The sequence below is a fragment of the Esox lucius genome, chromosome 22, assembly GCF_011004845.1.
Source record: "Esox lucius isolate fEsoLuc1 chromosome 22, fEsoLuc1.pri, whole genome shotgun sequence".
NCBI lineage: Eukaryota > Metazoa > Chordata > Actinopteri > Esociformes > Esocidae > Esox > Esox lucius.
In genome coordinates, this window is record NC_047590.1 from 4,706,511 (window position 1) to 4,724,562 (window position 18,052).

Below are 18,052 nucleotides of genomic sequence, written 5' to 3' on the forward strand. Positions count from 1 at the left end.
TTTTTTGGGATGACCCACCCATTTCCTCAGTGATGCTGTTGCACTGGGCCATGTTGAAGATAGTTCTTCTAGAGTCCACCAGGAGGCGATAATACCCCGCGGTGAGACAGGCCAGGTTCATGGCGTCACTAGATTCCATTATCAATGTGATGGGCTAGAGATTCAATATAAAAGGAATATAGGCATCAGATAACATGACAGTGGGGTCTTGCGAGAATTATGGAAATGTTTACGTTCAACACTGTGTTCCACTTACTGGCAAGCTGAGTTCTTGCCAGTGTTTATCAGTCGGTCTAAGATGAGGCTATCTGCAAATATCTGAAACAAATCTACCCATAGTCCGGCCCTCAAGCCACTTATGTTAGTTCACTAATTTAATTAGGTCCCATTGCCAGGCCGTTGGCGCTTTTATCACCAGCCGACTCGGTCAAGTCCCCCCGGGAGCCCCAGTCCTCACCCTAACGTCCATGACATGTAGCTCCACGCGGACATTGACGTCGTCCTCGGTGAGGATCTCGATGCGGTTCACGTGGCTGAAGTCCGCCAGGAGGGCCATCAGGTTGGTCTTGGCGTTGATCACGTGACTGATGCCGTACCTGGGCCCCACCAGCAGGGTCACCTCCGTCTGCTTCTCACCTTGCTGGGAGTGCGTAAGTGGGGGCGTGTGTGTGTGTGCGCGCGTGTGACAGATATCAGTCAGGATATGGATTGGATGCGGCGCCTTTGACAAATTCTATAAAAAGAGCATGTGATGCAACTGGTGGAAATTACCAGAAGTATGGATTTGAACACTCTCCCTCCATACAACCTCAGGTCACTGAGATATCGCAAGTAGTGAACCTTGGCCTGAAGTGCAGTCAACTACAGAACAAAAAGAAAGATAGTTTAGGGTTAACCGAAATGCATTAGCTTGTCGTCTGGTCTGACTGTTTTGACCTCTCTTATGCTGTGGATTCAACTGACTCCACTGAAGATGAAGCAAAAAAAGAAGAGAGAAATGGTCAGCTACAGTACTCTCCAGACAGCGGTTTTGCTTAGCATACATTCTATGGAGTGAAAGGTAAGCGAGAAAGCAAGACAGGAAAGGAACACTGACTTTGTGAGAGGCAAAGTCAGTGTGAGAGAGAGAGAGAGAGAGCGAAAGGAGACAGTGTGAGAGAGAGAGAGAGAGAGAGAGAGAGAGAGAGAGCGAAAGGAGACAGTGTGAGAGAGAGAGAGAGAGAGAGAGAGAGAGAGAGCAACGGAGACAGTGTGAGAGAGAGATGCAGAAAAAAAGTGAAACAGAAAGAGAGGAAGAGAAAGGATAGAGAGGAAGAGGGAGCAAACAGTGAACTCGTTTTTACGGAAAACGAGCCTGTGATAACGGATCAGCACTTGTACCTTCTTCCCTGGGGGGACTAGGTTCTGATTGGTTCTGAGGATGTGAGCCAGAGCCTTCTTTATATTCTTCTCCTTCATACTGGTCATCACTGCTGGAGGCAGGAAAAGTGGCAGACCCCACTCCTTCCTGGAAGTCAGGAAGGCATTTAATATATACAAAGACAAGTCAGCATTCACCTTTTTACCCTCGATTTTTATGCACTCGTGTCTATTAATAAAACCCAAACTATTTTGGGGTTCAGTAACACCACCACGGCAGCCAGAGCAAGGTGACCGTGACAGAGACGCTTACTGGATGTATTTAAGGGAGACCTTCTGTGTCTGCCTAGTCGTCATGGTGAGGATGTACATCTGCAGAGCGGCCAATCGGAGGGCGGCGTCGTACTTCAGCTCTGAGCCAAAGCGCTCCAGAACCACGTCGTTGCAGCTCTACGGCAGACCGAGGGGGACATTTAGAAAGAGTTGAGTAAAGAAATACAAGTCAGTGTGGAGCAAGTTAGAACCCAGCTAGAACCCAGTTAAGACCCAGCAAAACCAACTGACTGAGCCTAAATGACACACAGTTGATCTCCAGGCCATACATGCCAAGTCTCGATGCTTGATTGAAAAGCCCTCCTGAGTGGGTTACTGTGTTAAGCAAGATCTTAGTTAATCAGGGATTTTTCCATGTCTTCTGTGGCGCTCTCACCTGAACGTAGAGATATTCAAATGCCACTGCATCCCGTCTGAGCAGATCGACGGGGTCCTTTGGAACAAAGCTTATTCTGAAGAAACATTTCATCTTATCAGACCCAGGCCTCTGTGTCACCTAAAAGCGAAAACACAAAAAAACACGTGAAGCAGGGATAGAAGAGGCACTGTGATAGAGAAAATACTGAAAGTGTTGTGCTTTATTGTGATGTAAAGACTATATTACAGTATAGAAGCATTATAAAAGAAACACATTAAGTTCAAGCTCCTCATCGTGCTCTGTGTGATATCAAACTGGTTGATAAAATTCTTAATAAATGCTTAGGACACTAAGCCACTGAGTCCAGGTGGGTAATTGCATAGAGACGTCAGGCAAATTTAGATTAATTGGGCAGGTTCTTGTCTTCTGTGAAGTGATGGGCATTCATTAGTTCCCACAGGGCAGACGCCCCCATTCACTTTTTTCACTTTATTATTTACTCTTTTACCCTATCACTCTTCTACTTTTCCACCTTTTCCATTTTTATTTCCCAGACGACTTGAGGGTTGCACTCACTGACTAACACCCTTGCAGTAGTCACCACAAAATTTCTTTGCGCCCCGTTACGACAGAGGCACCCCGTTACGACAGAGGCACCCCGTTGCGCCGGACCTGATAAATGATGCAGCGCTCTCGAGTCGTCGCACGAATACCGTACGGGTACGTGTTTGGCCATGTCCCGAACGGCACCCTGTTCTCCACTGACTCCTTTAGACCTGAGCCCTGTGGGAAATGGTCAAAAGCGGTGACCCGTACAGGGGCTAGGGTGCCCGTTGGGAGGCGTTGGGGATCTGTCCCTGGCGGAAGCTGGGAGGGGAAATCGTGATGTCAAGCAGAAACGGAATCCGCAGTTTTCTGTGGTCATTGAGGAAGCGAGCGTTGGGCGAGTTCAGGACAAAGAATGGGATCGCTAGGATGCCTCAGGACAACAGCTTTGGTTCTCCTTGTCCTCTCTGGCATGTTGTTGATCGTCTGGACCTGGACCTGTGGCTACAGAGCTGCGTGGAGACGCCCCAGGCTGACTTGCTCAGTTACATTTGTTGTTCTGTTTCTTCCCCTTTCTCCTGAAGCTATTTAGAATGTCAGAATTGTTTACGTCTTGTTTGATTAAATGCAAATATGGATATTGTAACATTGATTGATTTCTGTTACATACCTCAAAATTGAGACATTCTGACCTCACTGAGGCCTCGTGCAAGGGAAAAAAAAGGTCAAATCATTGACTTGGGGTGTCAACGCCTATGGTAATTCCTACCTGAATTAGCATCTCCTGCTCGTGCAGGAGTAGCAGCTTGCTGCCCGATCCCTCCGTCCTTTGTTCCAGCATCAGAGAGAAATGCTCGATGCATTTGATGGACAGCTTCTCTTGCAGAGTCATGATGACATCCTTTCATGTCATAGGCAAAGGTCAAAGATCACTCAAAATGTCCTCATAACGAATTGTTTCAAAAAAAGAAATAAACATTTAATTTCCAAGAAGGCTAGAGTGCAATTTGCATGCCAAGTCAAGGTTGAGTCCCCACACCATATTACATTCATTTTCTTTCATTTCACCACGGTAATTACAGAAACACTAGTGTCACACACACCTTGATAGATGTGCTGTTGTCAAAGCGGAACGACTTGGTCTGCCCATTTTCTAGGTACACCTTCAGAACATTTGGCATGAAGAGGAGGGAGTTGTCCTTTACTACATTCTGTTGGAGAGAACACAAAAAGCTTACTTTGCATAAAACACATCACATTCCTTACTCACATTGTTGACCTGTCCAGATGTACTAAGATTTACACTTTATGTACACTAGTATGCCTCAATATCTACACTTGCACACCATTTAGAATGCTACTCAAATACACACCCTTATTTCAAGTAATGGGCTGGTATGGTTAGTTAAATTTCTTTCTTGTCAAAGAAACTCAAAGGTTCATATGGCAGGATGAGAACTCACCGGAACCTGACCGTTGATGATGACCTCTTCAGCGAAGCGCACTTTGACCGGGTTGGACTTGAGCTTGGCTTTTTTGGCCGCGCTGATGAATGCCGACTTGGGCGACTAAGAAGCAAGATATGTTTTTGGGACTCGTGTCATAGGGGAAGCCGATAGCTGTGCCGCAGTGTTATGTGGTGCTACTATGAAGAACATGACGGTCAGATCTACAGGTGAAGGTACTCACAGGGTATGGCTGGACCACAGTCAACAATATGGACTCCTTACAGTTCCTGGATGGAGAAAAAAAACACCCTTTAATTGACTGATGTTACGGTGAATGGTCTCAATTTAAGGGCGACATAAACCCAAAATCAATGATTTACAATTCCATGTAATGAACTAAAGGACAGGCACACACAGATGCTTGTGCAAACACATGCATACACACACACACACGTATGCTGACACACACTCTATGCTTACCAAGCTGTGGCATCCAGGGGATGTGATTTTATACAAAACGATCACGTCTCAAACAAACAGGCAAGAACACTGCCACATTTTGGACTCTTGACATTTATCAATTTCTAATGGAACATCAAATGTCTGCAATGTCAGAAGATGTGATTACCCGAGCTTTTGGCTGACATTTCCCATTATTTGTCCTGTAATGATGGCGAATTAATGTGAGAGAACTGCCCAATCAAGTAATGCAATCCCAAAACGAATAGTTGCAAGCTGCCTTCTCAACATTCTGCCTTTTCAAGAAAGCATATCTCTGAGTAATACAACAGCTTTCAGCCTCTGTTTGTGTCTGACACATTTCTGAGAGCGCACTTACAAAAGAGATAACATCTGTTTGGCACAACTGGGAAGAATCGCACGCGCTCAGAGGGTTATGCGTTTCTGTGAATACCCCAGATCAGACATTCACACAGGGTTACCTGACAAGGTCAATGACTCGTTCCCTAGGCGCCGAGCCGACCGCTTCGTCGTTAATCATGACAATCTCATCTCCTGGGATCAGCTTTCCCTCCGACGGACCCCCTGCAGAAGAGACACACATGGTCAGAAAAACTTACACGAAGCCGAAGCAATTAGAAGTTGTGTCTCGACGCGTGTACGTTAACTTTGGTTATAATCCAGGTATAAAACCTCAGTACCGCAGTACCTAACACTCTCGATAAAATTCACTCAAGCCATTTCTCTCTAAACCCCCTGTTCTCTCAATTCCCAGGTGAGCTTCACACGCTCTTCATCTCACTCTCCCCTTTGGAGATTGCAAGCTAATTAGCTCCCGCTGACTATTGAATGCCGCCTCTCGTGTTGCGGTGGCACAAGACAGATGAAGAAGGGTCTTTGTTCCCGACGCCGGCACCGATTCTGAACACTCTAATTATTTTCCACCAGGAAAGTCTGCTTCCCAGCGATAGTGGAGTTCTGAGTAATGGATGGATGGACGACATTGGCTGAGGAGAGGAGAGGGGACGAGGGGAGAGGATGGATGGATGACATCGGCTGAGGACGGGAGAGGGGACAATGGTAGGAGACAGATGACATTGGTTGAGGAGATGGATGAGGGGAGAGAAGACTCTTAGAAACTCTCCACAAATATGAATAGGATCGAAAGAACCTCAGACTGGAAAAACTGTTTTCCCTCACCTGCTCATGAAACGACAACTTTTTGTCTGCGGTCACAATGGACCAGTACACCCTGCGGTACGTTACTTGAGGTTGAATGGAATACCTAAACAAGGGGTTGTCCACATTCTTGGCCCATTTTCATAAACTTTTAGTTAACCAAACGGCACTTTTTTTATTTACTAATTGAATCTATGACAGTAAAACAAGATCTGCTGACAACTCATCTTGATGGCTCCAACTTCTCTCCCCCGAATTGGTGTTGCACACATGCCTGTACCTACGTTATAATCACAAGATGTGGACCTCACTGTTCCTAAAATGTCTACAAACGAACAGCTGGAGTCGGGGTTTTCCGCCATAGAGCTCCATTTGGAATGATCCGATCCAAGTCTCAACCTTTACGTCTTCACTGAAGACTGAGGGGATGCAGATGAACCGTCCTTCCTGCCTGACTGGCAGGTTTCCGTCTCCCCGTTGGGATCCCCTGATACTTATTACTGACGACTCGGTCAAGAAAAACCAAGGGACATTTACCATCACTTCCGAGGAGTGTTTTTTGATCCGCCACTTACCTGAACATTTGAATAACTTAACGAGAGACTTGGCCTCGAAAAGCCATCTACTCTCATCATCTCCACCCACCACAGACGGAACTGATCAGGCCTAGTATACAGCAAGAGTGAATTCTGCGTCATGGGAGTTGCAGGCACTGGTTGAAACACGGATGCATACCTGGGGTGACGGAGCGGACCACCACTGGTTTTTCACTCCCAGCTACAAAGCCAAACCCCAGCACGGGGTCCCGTCTCATCTCCACCATCCGGGGGGCAGGGGGCATCAGCTGTACCCCATCCAGCCGATGCACCTCCTCCAGTGAGCTGCTCTGGGAGACGTGACTTGAGGAGTAAAGGGGAGCAAAGGAACATGTCATCAGACTAATGAAACTTGGATGAAATTCATAAATTGTGTTTGTTTCTTGTGCATTCTTTTTTGCTATTTATATTTCTCACTCTGAAAGGAAATGTCTGTGCTGCTGCCGTTCAGTCTCGGTCCTATCGTGCGTGGAGGCTACTGGCTTATTGATTTGTGACGCCAAGAGTTATGGGATAGTGAAATACTTTCGGTCTTAAAGTTGTCTTGTTGAACCTCGCCTGAGTCTTCTGGTGTTTTAGACTGCCATTGATATGAACCTGTGAGGGAGGTGGAGTCTGTATGAAATCAGAGTCCGTAGAGAGTCTGTTAATGACAGCAGTAATGATTGTTTCTACATCTCTCCAGTCGGCAATCTGGCACCTCTCATTTTCTGGGATCAACATTAGACATTTTGAAATTAAACACTTCCCACTTTAGAGATCTCACACTCTATTTAAACTGTGCTCTGCTTGAAGCAAATGCCTGTTAGTTCCGTGATAATGTGAAGTCTCTATGGGTTATGGCCTATTCCCTCTTTATTCTTTATTGCCACTTGTCCTTCATCTCTATCTGTATGTCGGTTCACTCTTGGCAAAGTTCCATTCACTCTGTCCGAATCAATTTTCTCTGGGATAGTTTCAATATGGCAGCACTGCTGTGCTGTTGCCCTCCTTCTCCTACAAATGCTGACTCACGTCCGTTCCTGTACTCACACCGATCTAAAAGCAGGCAAATCGATCATGGTTTAAACTCTGTGAGCCGGGCAAAGGGTCAGAGATGAGAGTTCAAACGAATCTGAGGCCATGAAGGTCAAGTGCGGATGTATGCAGCGCATAAACGCAGACTAGCGACAGGCTAATCCAAATCCAAGTACGCGGGTGGGGGGGGATGGTGTATGTGTTGGGAACATGCTTATTCATACGCAAGAGGGAGAGCTATTTGTTATCTTTTACTCAGGCTGAACACAGACAGATGGAGGCACAAACCAACACATTACTCTCAATACCTATCCAGCACCTCTCTAAAAGATAGAGAGAGAGACACACACACACACACCTCTTTGTGACTAAACCCATTACTGTAGATTGTGTTATGTTAGGAGAGGCATCCCTTCTGTTCACTGTACTCGTCCCCATCTATTTCTCACGTGTAGAAATACAACTGTGACTTCTTATCTGCACCACATTTTCATATCTGAAAAACGTGGGCCCATTTTCCCTGGCAATAAAACACCCTCTGGGCTCCTGACACATCTTGAGAACATCCTTTCCAGCCTTCAGAGGTCCTCCACCACTGAAGTGGGAAAAGGCCCATGTGTGTGTGTGTGTGTGTGTGTGTAAAACGTATCCATAGAATACATAATATTGCATAATGATTCCAGACAAACAACCAATATTGATCAGGTGGGGAGGAGGGGCTGGGTTTATCCGTTACCTCGTTGAAAACTGTCAAGGGTATTTTTATATACTTGTATAGGACTCGCCACACTACTTTGGAGGCAGATCACAGAAAATGTTTTAGTGTCCGGAATATTCCGAACAAAATGGCACCGCGTGAACTGTGAAAACACCTCTCTTTTCATCCGCGTTACTGCGTACGTATTCACCCGCGCCCGTCATAACTCACATTTGTTTTAGGCGCACCTCGTCAAACCGGAGGTATCATACGACAGGACTATTAATAAAAAAATGTGGTTGCACACTCACTGATTATATCCTGGGGCAGAGTCAATGAGCGCTAGGGTGTATCACGCGCTGCAATGCTCAGACAAGCACTTTGAGTGTCAATAGCTGAGTGAGGTGGACTGATTTTCACCTTTCGTCACCAGACGGGGTTGACATGTTTGGGCCCGGACACGGTTGTCTGCTCTGTGCCTGATCACACAAGGACGGGTGAAACTCACTTGCTGAAGTAATCACGGCCATCCCTGGAAGAGCCCATGTCCCATCCGTAGGGGGGTCCGGGCAGGGTGCTCCAGGATCCCGAGGGAGGAGGCCAGCCGGACGATTTGTTCTTGTGGCTGAAACAGAGGAGAAGTACGATTCTGTCCTTACTGACTGTTGCTTAAACCAGTGCCCACTATGGGACATTTGTATTTTATGGTCTTTTCAACTGAATATCTACCCTATGGGCTTGCCTTTCGAAACCCCCAGGATAGGCAAAGCCGAGCCTATAGCTGAGTGGAAGAGGGGTTTGTACAGGATATAGCCCATTTCCATTTCGTTTGATTTCTCTGAATGGGCGACAGCATGAGATAGCATAGCTTAACCTAATTGGCTACTCCAGTGTAACGAAAGTGATGCCATGAAATTGTATTAAGGGTGTGAAGAAATTAGCCAGTCAGAGAAGCTCAAAGAGTGGAGCGTCAGATGGCTCGTTGTAAATTAAATGAATGATGTAATCGAGACATCAAGGCACAACAGACTTCAAACTAATGCTTAGTTTGAAGTCTGACCCGTGAAATTGATTTTGTATCAACTGCACTAACACTGGTACCCACACTTTGCATTTACATTTATTTTGAATTTATATTTTTGGAGCTTGGTGCTTGGTCCGCATTGCCGGCAGTAAGTCAGACTTGTTCCCTGTGCATGTTGGACTCCGGCAGGGCTGCCCTTTGTCACCGGTTCTGTTCGTAATTTTTATGGACAGAATTTCTAGGCGCAGCCAGGGGCCGGATGGTGTCAGGTTTGGGGACCACACGATTTCGTCTCTGCTCTTTGCGGATGATGTTGTCGTGTTGGCCCCTTCAAGCCAGGACCTTCAGCATGCACTTGGACGGTTTGCAGCCGAGTGTGAAGCGGTGGGGATGAAAATCAGTACCTCCAAATCCGAGGCCATGGTCCTCAGTCGGAAAAGGGTGGCTTGCCCACTTCAGGTTGGTGGAGAGTGCCTGCCTCAAGTGGAGGAGTTTAAGTATCTAGAGGTCCTGTTCACGAGTGAGGGAAGGAAGGAACGGGAGATTGACAGACGGATCGGTGCAGCTTCTGCAGTAATGCGGTTGATGTATCGGTCTGTCGTGGTGAAGAAAGAGCTGAGCCGCAAGGCTAGATTGACCGGTCGATTTACCGGTCAATCTACGTTCCTACTCTCACCTATAGTCATGAGCTTTGGGTCATGACCGAAAGGACAAGATCCCGGATACAGGCGGCCGAAATGAGCTTTCTCCGCAGGGTGGCTGGGCGATCCCTTAGAGATAGGGTGAGAAGCTCGGTCACCCTGGAGGAGCTCAGAGTAGAGCCACTGCTCCTCCACATCGAGAGGGGTCAGCTGAGGTGGCTTGGGCATCTGTTTCGGATGCCTCCGGAACGCCTTCCTGGGAAGGTGTTCCGGTCCCGTCCCACCGGGAGGAGACCCCGGGGAAGACCTAGGACACGCTGGAGGGACTATGTCTCCCGGCTAGCCTGGGAACTCCTCGGTGTCCCCCCGGAAGAGCTGGAGGAAGTGTCTGGGGAGAGGGAAGTATGGGCATCCCTGCTTAGACTGCTGCCCCCGCGACCCGGCCCCGGATAAGCGGAAGAAGATGGTATGGTATGGTATGGTATTTTTGAAACTCAAAACTCACACATTGTAAACTATAAAAGGGCACAATGTACAGATCACATATCTAGCTTTTATATACATATATAGCACAACTGTGCCTTTTAAAAGTATTCAGACACCTTCACTTGCTCCAAATGTTTTTGTGTTATACACTTTATCCATAATTGATTAAAAAATGTTTTGCCATCAGCCTGGACACTATAATGGCAAAACAAAAACAGTTATTTGGAAATGTTTGCCAGGTATTGTTTCCAGGTATTTGGAATTTTTTTTAAGAAACTGAAAAACACAATGAACAAAAGTATTCAAACTCTTTTGTTCAGTTCTTTGTAGAAACACCCTTGGCAGTGATCACAGCTTGGTAGTGTTCATTGGGGTAAGCCTCTGCCAGCTTTGCACACCTGGATTTGGGCAGTTTCTCGCGTTCTGTTTTTCCTCTGTTCTTTCAAGCTCTGTCTGATTGGACAGGCAGCATCACAGACGTGTCCCCGTAGCATGGTCCTCCCACCACCAGGCGTCAGTGCAGAGATGGCGTTAGCCAGGTGATGCCCAGTATCTTGTTTTTGCCAGACATCACGCTTAGCATTCCGGCCTAATAGTTCAATTCTGGTCTCATCAAACCAGAGAATCTTTTCCTTAATGCTGTTAGAGTCCTTCTGGCGTTTTGTCGTTGTCAGGTCCTGGCTATGTGGATGCCATCTCTGCACTGGTCTGGGTGGCCATAGTCAGGACCTGGCAGAACAGATGCCTCTAGGCATCTCTGGGTTCCTGTTTCAGTGGTTCCCAATTTCGAGGCAGCTAGCTGGCCTGTGTTGCCTCTAATTGGGTATCCCTTTTAAGTTGCTGTGTTCACGCTTGTGTTGTCGGTTATTGCTTGTCAGGAGACCCTGGCTGTTTGTGTTCCTTTTGTTATGTTATTCCAGGTATTTTCCATTAAACCTCTCTGTTCTCGTCATGCTGTCGGCGCCTTCCGCTACACACACAAGCCTGCATTAAACTCGGGAGTGGCGTCACTCCGGCCACTCTACCATAACGTCCTGATTTATTGAGTGCTGCAGAAATTGTTGTCCTTCTGGAAGGTTCTCCCATCCCTGCAGGGAAGCTCTGAAGCTCTGTCAGAGCGACCATTGGGTTCCTGGCCACCTACCTAATCAAGGCCCTTCTTGCCGGGTTCCTTAATTTGGCTGGACTGCCAGCACTAGGAAGAGTCATGGTGGTTCCAAACTTCTTCCATTTCACAATGATCGACGCCAGTGTACTCATGGGAAATGTCAGTACTCTAACAGATTATTTATAACCTTCCCAGATCTATGCCTCAACACAATTCAATCTCAATTGGATTGTGTCGAGGCATGGATCTGGGCTGGGAAGGTTATAAATACCTTTCTAAATGAATTCAATACAATCTCAGAGGTCTACGGTGAGTTCCTTGGTCTTCATAGTTTGGTGAAGTTGCGTGTCAGGTGCCAATATAGACAGGTGTGTGCCTTTCTAAATCATCTCCAGTCAGTTTAGTTTGTCGGGTGGACTCCAATCAAGTTCTAGAGACATCTTAAGTCTATAACAATAAAATGTGGAGAAAGTGAAGCAACCATATATACTACATGCACCCACTGAAAAGATTAGCCACTGGTCTAGCCACATCCCATCATACTTTCATTCCTTGAGGCACACAGAACACTGCTGTGACTCCAGAGACAGTTTCAGATTGCTCCAATAAACCAACATTTACCTACATGGAACAATGAAGCAAGATCAGGTTTCTGTCAATACCCTTTATACAAAACAGGACCCCCATTCACAATACTTTGTCTTTGACTCTATTCAGCTGATACTGAAACATCCCTAAACGATATGATCCCTTTAAACTTAATTGGCTGCCTAAATGAGACAGCCAGTGGGACAGAATCGGGCCCCTTCATACCAGGATGACAGTGCGTTTCACAGAGTTGACCACGCTGTCTCCGGCATGCTTCTGTCTCATTGTGTTCAAGAGGCTTTTGGTCTAAACTCCACACTGCTATGGCTTCCCCTTCTTCATCTCATAATCCTCTTCATCAGAGCGAAAACAAATCCACCACTGTGTGAGTGTGTGTGAGCATGTGAGTGCTTGTATGTGTGAGTGTGTGTGTGTGTGTGCGTGCGCCTGTATGTGTGTGTGTGAGAGTATGTATGTGTGCCTGTGTGTGTGTGTGAGAGAGAGTGTGTGCGCCTGTGTGTGTAGTAAGAGGATTTAAAGGGAGCGAGGAGAAAACAAATGCCCCTCCACCAGAGATCTGATCACAGCACCTAGCAGGGAGAATAACGGAGGCTGTTCCTCAAAAACTAAAATGAAAGGGAAAGGTTGCCGGGAAACCTGGTTATCTCCGGTGCAAATACGGGAATAACATTTTCAGAAAGGAAAGGTGGTGTGACAGCTGTACAAGAAGACTAGGATGAACTGCATATTTAAATGATCAGCATTTGTCGTTGGTCATAATCACTGTGGTAAAACAGAGAGTTGCTGTATTTGTTTCACCTTGATAATAGTAAAAAAACAATTAATCTATGCAACCTTTAATCCAGTGGTTCCCAACCAGGGGTACTAGGACCCCTGGGGGTACTTAGCCTCTGCACAGGGGGTACTTGAAAACACTCATGACACCATAGACTTACTAGTGAAATGAACATGAGGGGGTACTTCAGGGGTACTCCAAGCAGTGCAAAATCTTTTTGGGGGTACAGTAACTGAAAAAGGTTGGGAGCCACTGCATTAATCAATAGGAAACATGGGCATGTCGTAACACTTAATTTTTTTTTTTTAAAAGCTCTCCATTTCAGAGGAAGAATAGGGATATTCTGGAAAGCTTTTGCCTTTATGTGTTGCAAAAAACAACATAAATAAAGCAGTCACTAAACCATTTACCACAAAAGGGCTCAAATCAATAATTCTGATTGAACTCAAATCAGGTCCCAAATAACTGAAATGAGCAAGAAACTCAAAAACAGAATCCTCATTGCTTTGCCTTCTTAAAAGCACTGACAGTGAATTTAGTCATTTGGAAGAGTTGTGTTAAGACTTGGGATGTCAGCCTAACGCTTGTTAGCCTAACACTCCGTAGCCCAACACTTGGAAGTGTGTGTGTGTGTGTGTGTACATAGTGGGAGGTCTTTCAGTCTCAGGCTACATATTTTCTGTTGCAACCGTTGCTCAGAGAAATACCTGTACATTCCCTACCCCAGTCGTTATTCAGACTATCCAGCCGTGCGTCACAGTGAACTATTCAGCGGCATTGCCGCCGGCCAGAACAACGAAAACAACGAATGCTTCAGAGGATCACGTTCCTCGTCAAGCTCGGGCGGCTGATGAGACCTCATTCCGTTAGTGATGGGAGGCCCCAGCGCAGCCCACATCCGTCCAGATCACTCACCATGCTCCAGCAAACAGGGACAGGGAGGCTGGACAGAGAGAGAAGCCCCGCCACCGAGGTCGACCTGTGCCCAGACCCATTCAGCGAGCTACACAAAAGCTAAGAGCATATCCCCGATGCGTCGGCCTCCATTAGAACAATGCTAAATAAAGACGCCGCAACTTTACTCCCCGGGCTTTGGCACTCCTTTACACTCCAGAGAGCAACTAGGCTAATACCATTTTGGCCCCCGGTCTTTTTCGGAGGGGCACTGAAATACTCAGTGACAACATGGTTGTAAAATTGACACAAGTCTTGATCTCGCTGTCTTGAGGAAGTGAGACAAGTGCTTTTGTGCGAAAGAAAAACCATGAAATACGACCGGAGAAACATCTTGCACTTTTTCCTTAGTTCTGTACTGCACATTTTCGCGTTACGGTTGTCCTTCATTATTCATTGGTAAAAAGGGCTCCCTTGTTCTACGAGAATTTCACAGCTGGGGAGCGCACGGTGGCCATTGACGAGTGCATCTTAGGCTTTTTTTTCCTGCCAACTACGAGCCTAGAGCGATGCCCCATTTGGGGATGCTAAGGTTACAGTTAAAGTGTACAGAGGGCTGGTTCCCTGATATGAATTATAGAAGTGGACACAAGGCAGCGGTTGGAGAACATCAGCACCTCCTGTGTCATTCTCCCTGAAGAAAACTACGGCAGCCTGCACCACTGCACACATTCCACAGAACGAGACATCGCAGAACGGACAGAGATTAGCGCAGGTGGTGGTACATCTTTACAGTCAGAAAGTCAGTGAAGCTCAAAATACAAATAGCTGCCGTGGCATGGCTGCCGTGGACGGAGTATAATTCAGATTGTAAGTCCATTATCATGACTACGTCTTCATCTTCATCAAGTGTTGCGACTCTTGACCCCCAGCACCACCCGTCCTCCTGGGTCGAAGGTCGCCGCAAACCCCGATTGGTCTGTGACGCTTGCAGGCGATCATAAATTAAACATCCCTCTGGGTCTTTAAAAGTTGCCCCTTCAAAGTGCTCCCTATTTATACTCCACGGCCTTTCTCAGGAAGACGACTTCCTTCTGCTCTTGGAGCTCGGTTTTATGTAACATGCCCAACTCCACAGTCCATGCTCCACTCTGAACATTTCGTCCGGTGAGGATACACAAACAGGCCACGATGCCGAGGACCACATCGAGGCTGCAGAACATTTGCGGAGGCGGTTGTCGGTAAAAGTCAATGTAAGGTGAGCACAGAGTTATCCACAAAACATCTAAATTGTAAATAGACCGACTGACGGTTTCATTGGGATTTGTTTGGTCAGAGTTACTGGCTGTGACTATATAATTGCAGTGCATTTGGAGAATGGAAAATGCACAACATTGCACTTGGGCAGCAAGGGCTTTAAGTTTTCATTGAGCAACACCAGCATCCCTGAATCATTCAGTACCACGGACAGCCACCATACTGGCCCTGCATCATAGAGAAGGTTAGATGCCTCTAATGGCCAAAAGGCCTTTTTTTAGAAGGGACGTGCCACAGAACAATGCCGCCATTTTAACGTAGTCAAGGGGGTGGCACCTTCAACCTCGTCCCTCCCCAATGACACAATCAATTGGATGAGGTGTTCGACTCCATTAGCGGATCCTTCCTGACGACCAGGCTGGCATCAAACACACGCCTGACTGTGCTGAAATGGCGTGCACCTCCTCCATAACTTAACCTTCTCTATGAGCCATGACCTTCCGAGTGCTCCCGCTTCCGTCCCGCTCTGACGTCGTAAGTATCGCTCTATTAGCCGCTATTGCGTCAACAGACACGTTTTATGGCTGTGCAGATATTAATCCGTACGGCAATCCATATCACACAGCCCCCCCCCGCCCCCATATCCCCCAGCCCCATCCCCCCAGCACTACGTGAGGCCTCTGTAGAGGATGGTGGTGAAGGAGAGGGAGTTGATATTTCAACTCTGGCACATGTTCTGGCTGGCAGCCCGCAGCACAGAAACAGCCCTCTGCAGGAGAACAGTGCGAACAGTTCGTCCCTGGTTGGGTCCAGTAGCCGGGCAGACTCACTGGGGGTGGGGGGTTGGGGGGGTGCTGGTGATGGAGGGTGGGTGGGTGCGGGGGGCGGTGGGGGGCTATCGGTATTCAGGTCCAACCCTAGAGGCTGGCGCTGAGCCCTTTGAGATTCTCTTCTGAGTAATGGTTCCCCAGGGAGCCGATCCATTGTCCTAGTCTAATGGCATAGTACAAGAGTGTGTGTGTGTGTGTGTGTGTGACACGTGCAGAAAATGCAAAAGAAAATGGCCAATAAATCTGACTGTAAATTGCATTGTTTGGTTTTACATGATCCAAGCAACCATGTTACGAAAACAAACAGGATATTATTACTGCAGAGCCAACATGGATTTAAATTATGTAGGCTACTCTCTGGGCATCATGTTGGCTACTCTCCAGGCATCATGTAGGCTACTCTCCAGGCATCATGTAGGCTACTCTCCAGGCATCATGTAGGCTACTCTCCGGGCATCATGTAGGCTACTCTCTGGGCATCATGTAGGCTACTCTCCAGGCATCATGTAGGCTACTCTCCAGGCATCATGTAGGCTACTCTCCGGGCATCATGTAGGCTACTCTCCGGGCATCATGTAGGCTACTCTCTGGGCATCATGTAGGCTACTCTCCGGGCATCATGTAGGCTACTCTCCAGGCATCATGTAGGCTACTCTCTGGGCATCATGTAGGCTACTCTCCGGGCATCATGTAGGCTACTCTCTGGGCATCATGTAGGCTACTCTCCAGGCATCATGTAGGCTACTCTCCAGGCATCATGTAGGCTACTCTCCGGGCATCATGTAGGCTACTCTCCGGGCATCATGTAGGCTACTCTCTGGGCATCATGTAGGCTACTCTCCGGGCATCATGTAGGCTACTCTCCAGGCATCATGTAGGCTACTCTCTGGGCATCATGTAGGCTACTCTCTGGGCATCATGTAGGCTACTCTCTGGGCATCATGTAGGCTACTCTCCGGGCATCATGTAGGCTACTCTCCGGGCATCATGTAGGCTACTCTCCAGGCATCATGTAGGCTACTCTCCAGGCATCATGTAGGCTACTCTCCAGGCATCATGTAGGCTACTCTCTGAAAACACAACAGTTTTATTCCTACATGCATTTCAATGACTGCTGAAAATGTAGGTGTACACGTGTGGTGCTTTTACAGGAAGCAGTATCTCCCCCTGTCCAATAATGAACCTGTAACCTGGCCTTTACCTGCTAGCTAGCAAAGAATAGGAACGCGTGCACAATTTCATTAGCAGAAGGAAGTGTCGTGGAGAGTGATGTCGTCAGATTTAAGTCAAAGCGAAGGGGTAGGAAAGGCTGCTTGTGGGCTACTCTATAACATTCTACTGTAATTCTGAGATAAACCTTAGTAGTCTTTTTTTTCTGGTTTATTGCGATGAAAATGGGCCAATATTAAGTTGATTCGATCAGACCAGAGGAAAACGTAAAACTGTTCCAAGAGTTGGCAACCTTGGTTACTGTAATAACACAGACAGGCTACTGCAGCCACCACACTGACAACCTCAATCCACCCTGCTTGGTGTTCCAGCTCCATCACAAACAAGAATGTCTTGGGGCTGTAAAGGACCAGGGCTGCTTAACTGGATCTATTCCATATATTGTCAGTGAATTTTAATCTAGTACTCCTTCTGCCCGATGGTTAGTGGAAACAATGCCTACAGTGTGATGGAATATCCTCACTGTCATGGGATAGTGTATGTTTGTGTATGTGTGTGTGTGTTTGTGTGTTTGTTGGTTTATGTTTGTGTGTGTGTGTATGTTTGTGTGTGTGTCACATACATTTACAGTTCAGTCTGTGAAGTCATTTGAATGTGTTTCCAGAAGAAGGCGGAAGTGTGACATCATCAATATGGCCTTCCATTTGTCAATGGATTAAGCCGGTGTTTCCCAATCCCTGTCCTGGAGACCCAAAACAGTGCAGGTTTTTGCCCTAGTATTCACACACCTGATTCAAATGTTTCCCTACCACTTACACACTTGCCTGACGCAATCAACCTGTCATCAAATCTTTAATTTCAATCAGGCGTGTGAGTGCCTGGGCAAAAACGACAACGTGCACCCCTTGGATTGGGAAACACTGGATTAAGCCAATGAAAGGCCCTGAAGCCGATTCCATATAGTACAGTTCCCCTATTGGACTTACACACATGTACAAAAAGGCTGAGCACGAACAGCTGTCAGTGGGCCAAATGCCCTCTTGAGTGTGTGTCCTTGTCTACCTAACCATTTGCAGAGAACATTATACCAGTTATTCAATACACTTGGCTCGACGTCCAAACCGTATGTTATATCAAGGCCACACAGCGCTGGTCGAACTGACCAAGAATATCGTTTAATGTGCAGTGGCGAGGTGGAGAAATGTATTTTTTAACCAACCCTACGGTTTGATTCAACCTACATTGTCAATGTTCTTTGCATTTGAT

General features: G+C 46.9%; 1 protein-coding gene across 4 annotated transcripts in view; it reads right to left on the reverse strand.

Moving 5' to 3' along the window:
* LOC105020021 (FERM and PDZ domain-containing protein 4) overlaps positions 1–18,052 on the reverse strand; it is a 51,364-nt gene that overhangs the window by 5,386 nt on the left and 27,926 nt on the right. For all 4 annotated transcript variants that reach the window (XM_034289623.1, XM_010886662.4, XM_034289622.1 and 1 more), the window contains 13 exons: positions 8,501–8,617; positions 6,418–6,581; positions 4,986–5,088; positions 4,286–4,331; positions 4,060–4,164; positions 3,700–3,807; positions 3,366–3,497; positions 2,069–2,188; positions 1,673–1,809; positions 1,381–1,507; positions 772–861; positions 458–640; positions 19–154 (listed from right to left, as the gene is read on the reverse strand). In XM_034289623.1, coding sequence (XP_034145514.1) covers positions 19–154; positions 458–640; positions 772–861; positions 1,381–1,507; positions 1,673–1,809; positions 2,069–2,188; positions 3,366–3,497; positions 3,700–3,807; positions 4,060–4,164; positions 4,286–4,331; positions 4,986–5,088; positions 6,418–6,581; positions 8,501–8,617 — 1,568 coding nt within the window. The remainder of the gene's footprint in view (positions 1–18; positions 155–457; positions 641–771; positions 862–1,380; positions 1,508–1,672; positions 1,810–2,068; positions 2,189–3,365; positions 3,498–3,699; positions 3,808–4,059; positions 4,165–4,285; positions 4,332–4,985; positions 5,089–6,417; positions 6,582–8,500; positions 8,618–18,052) is intronic.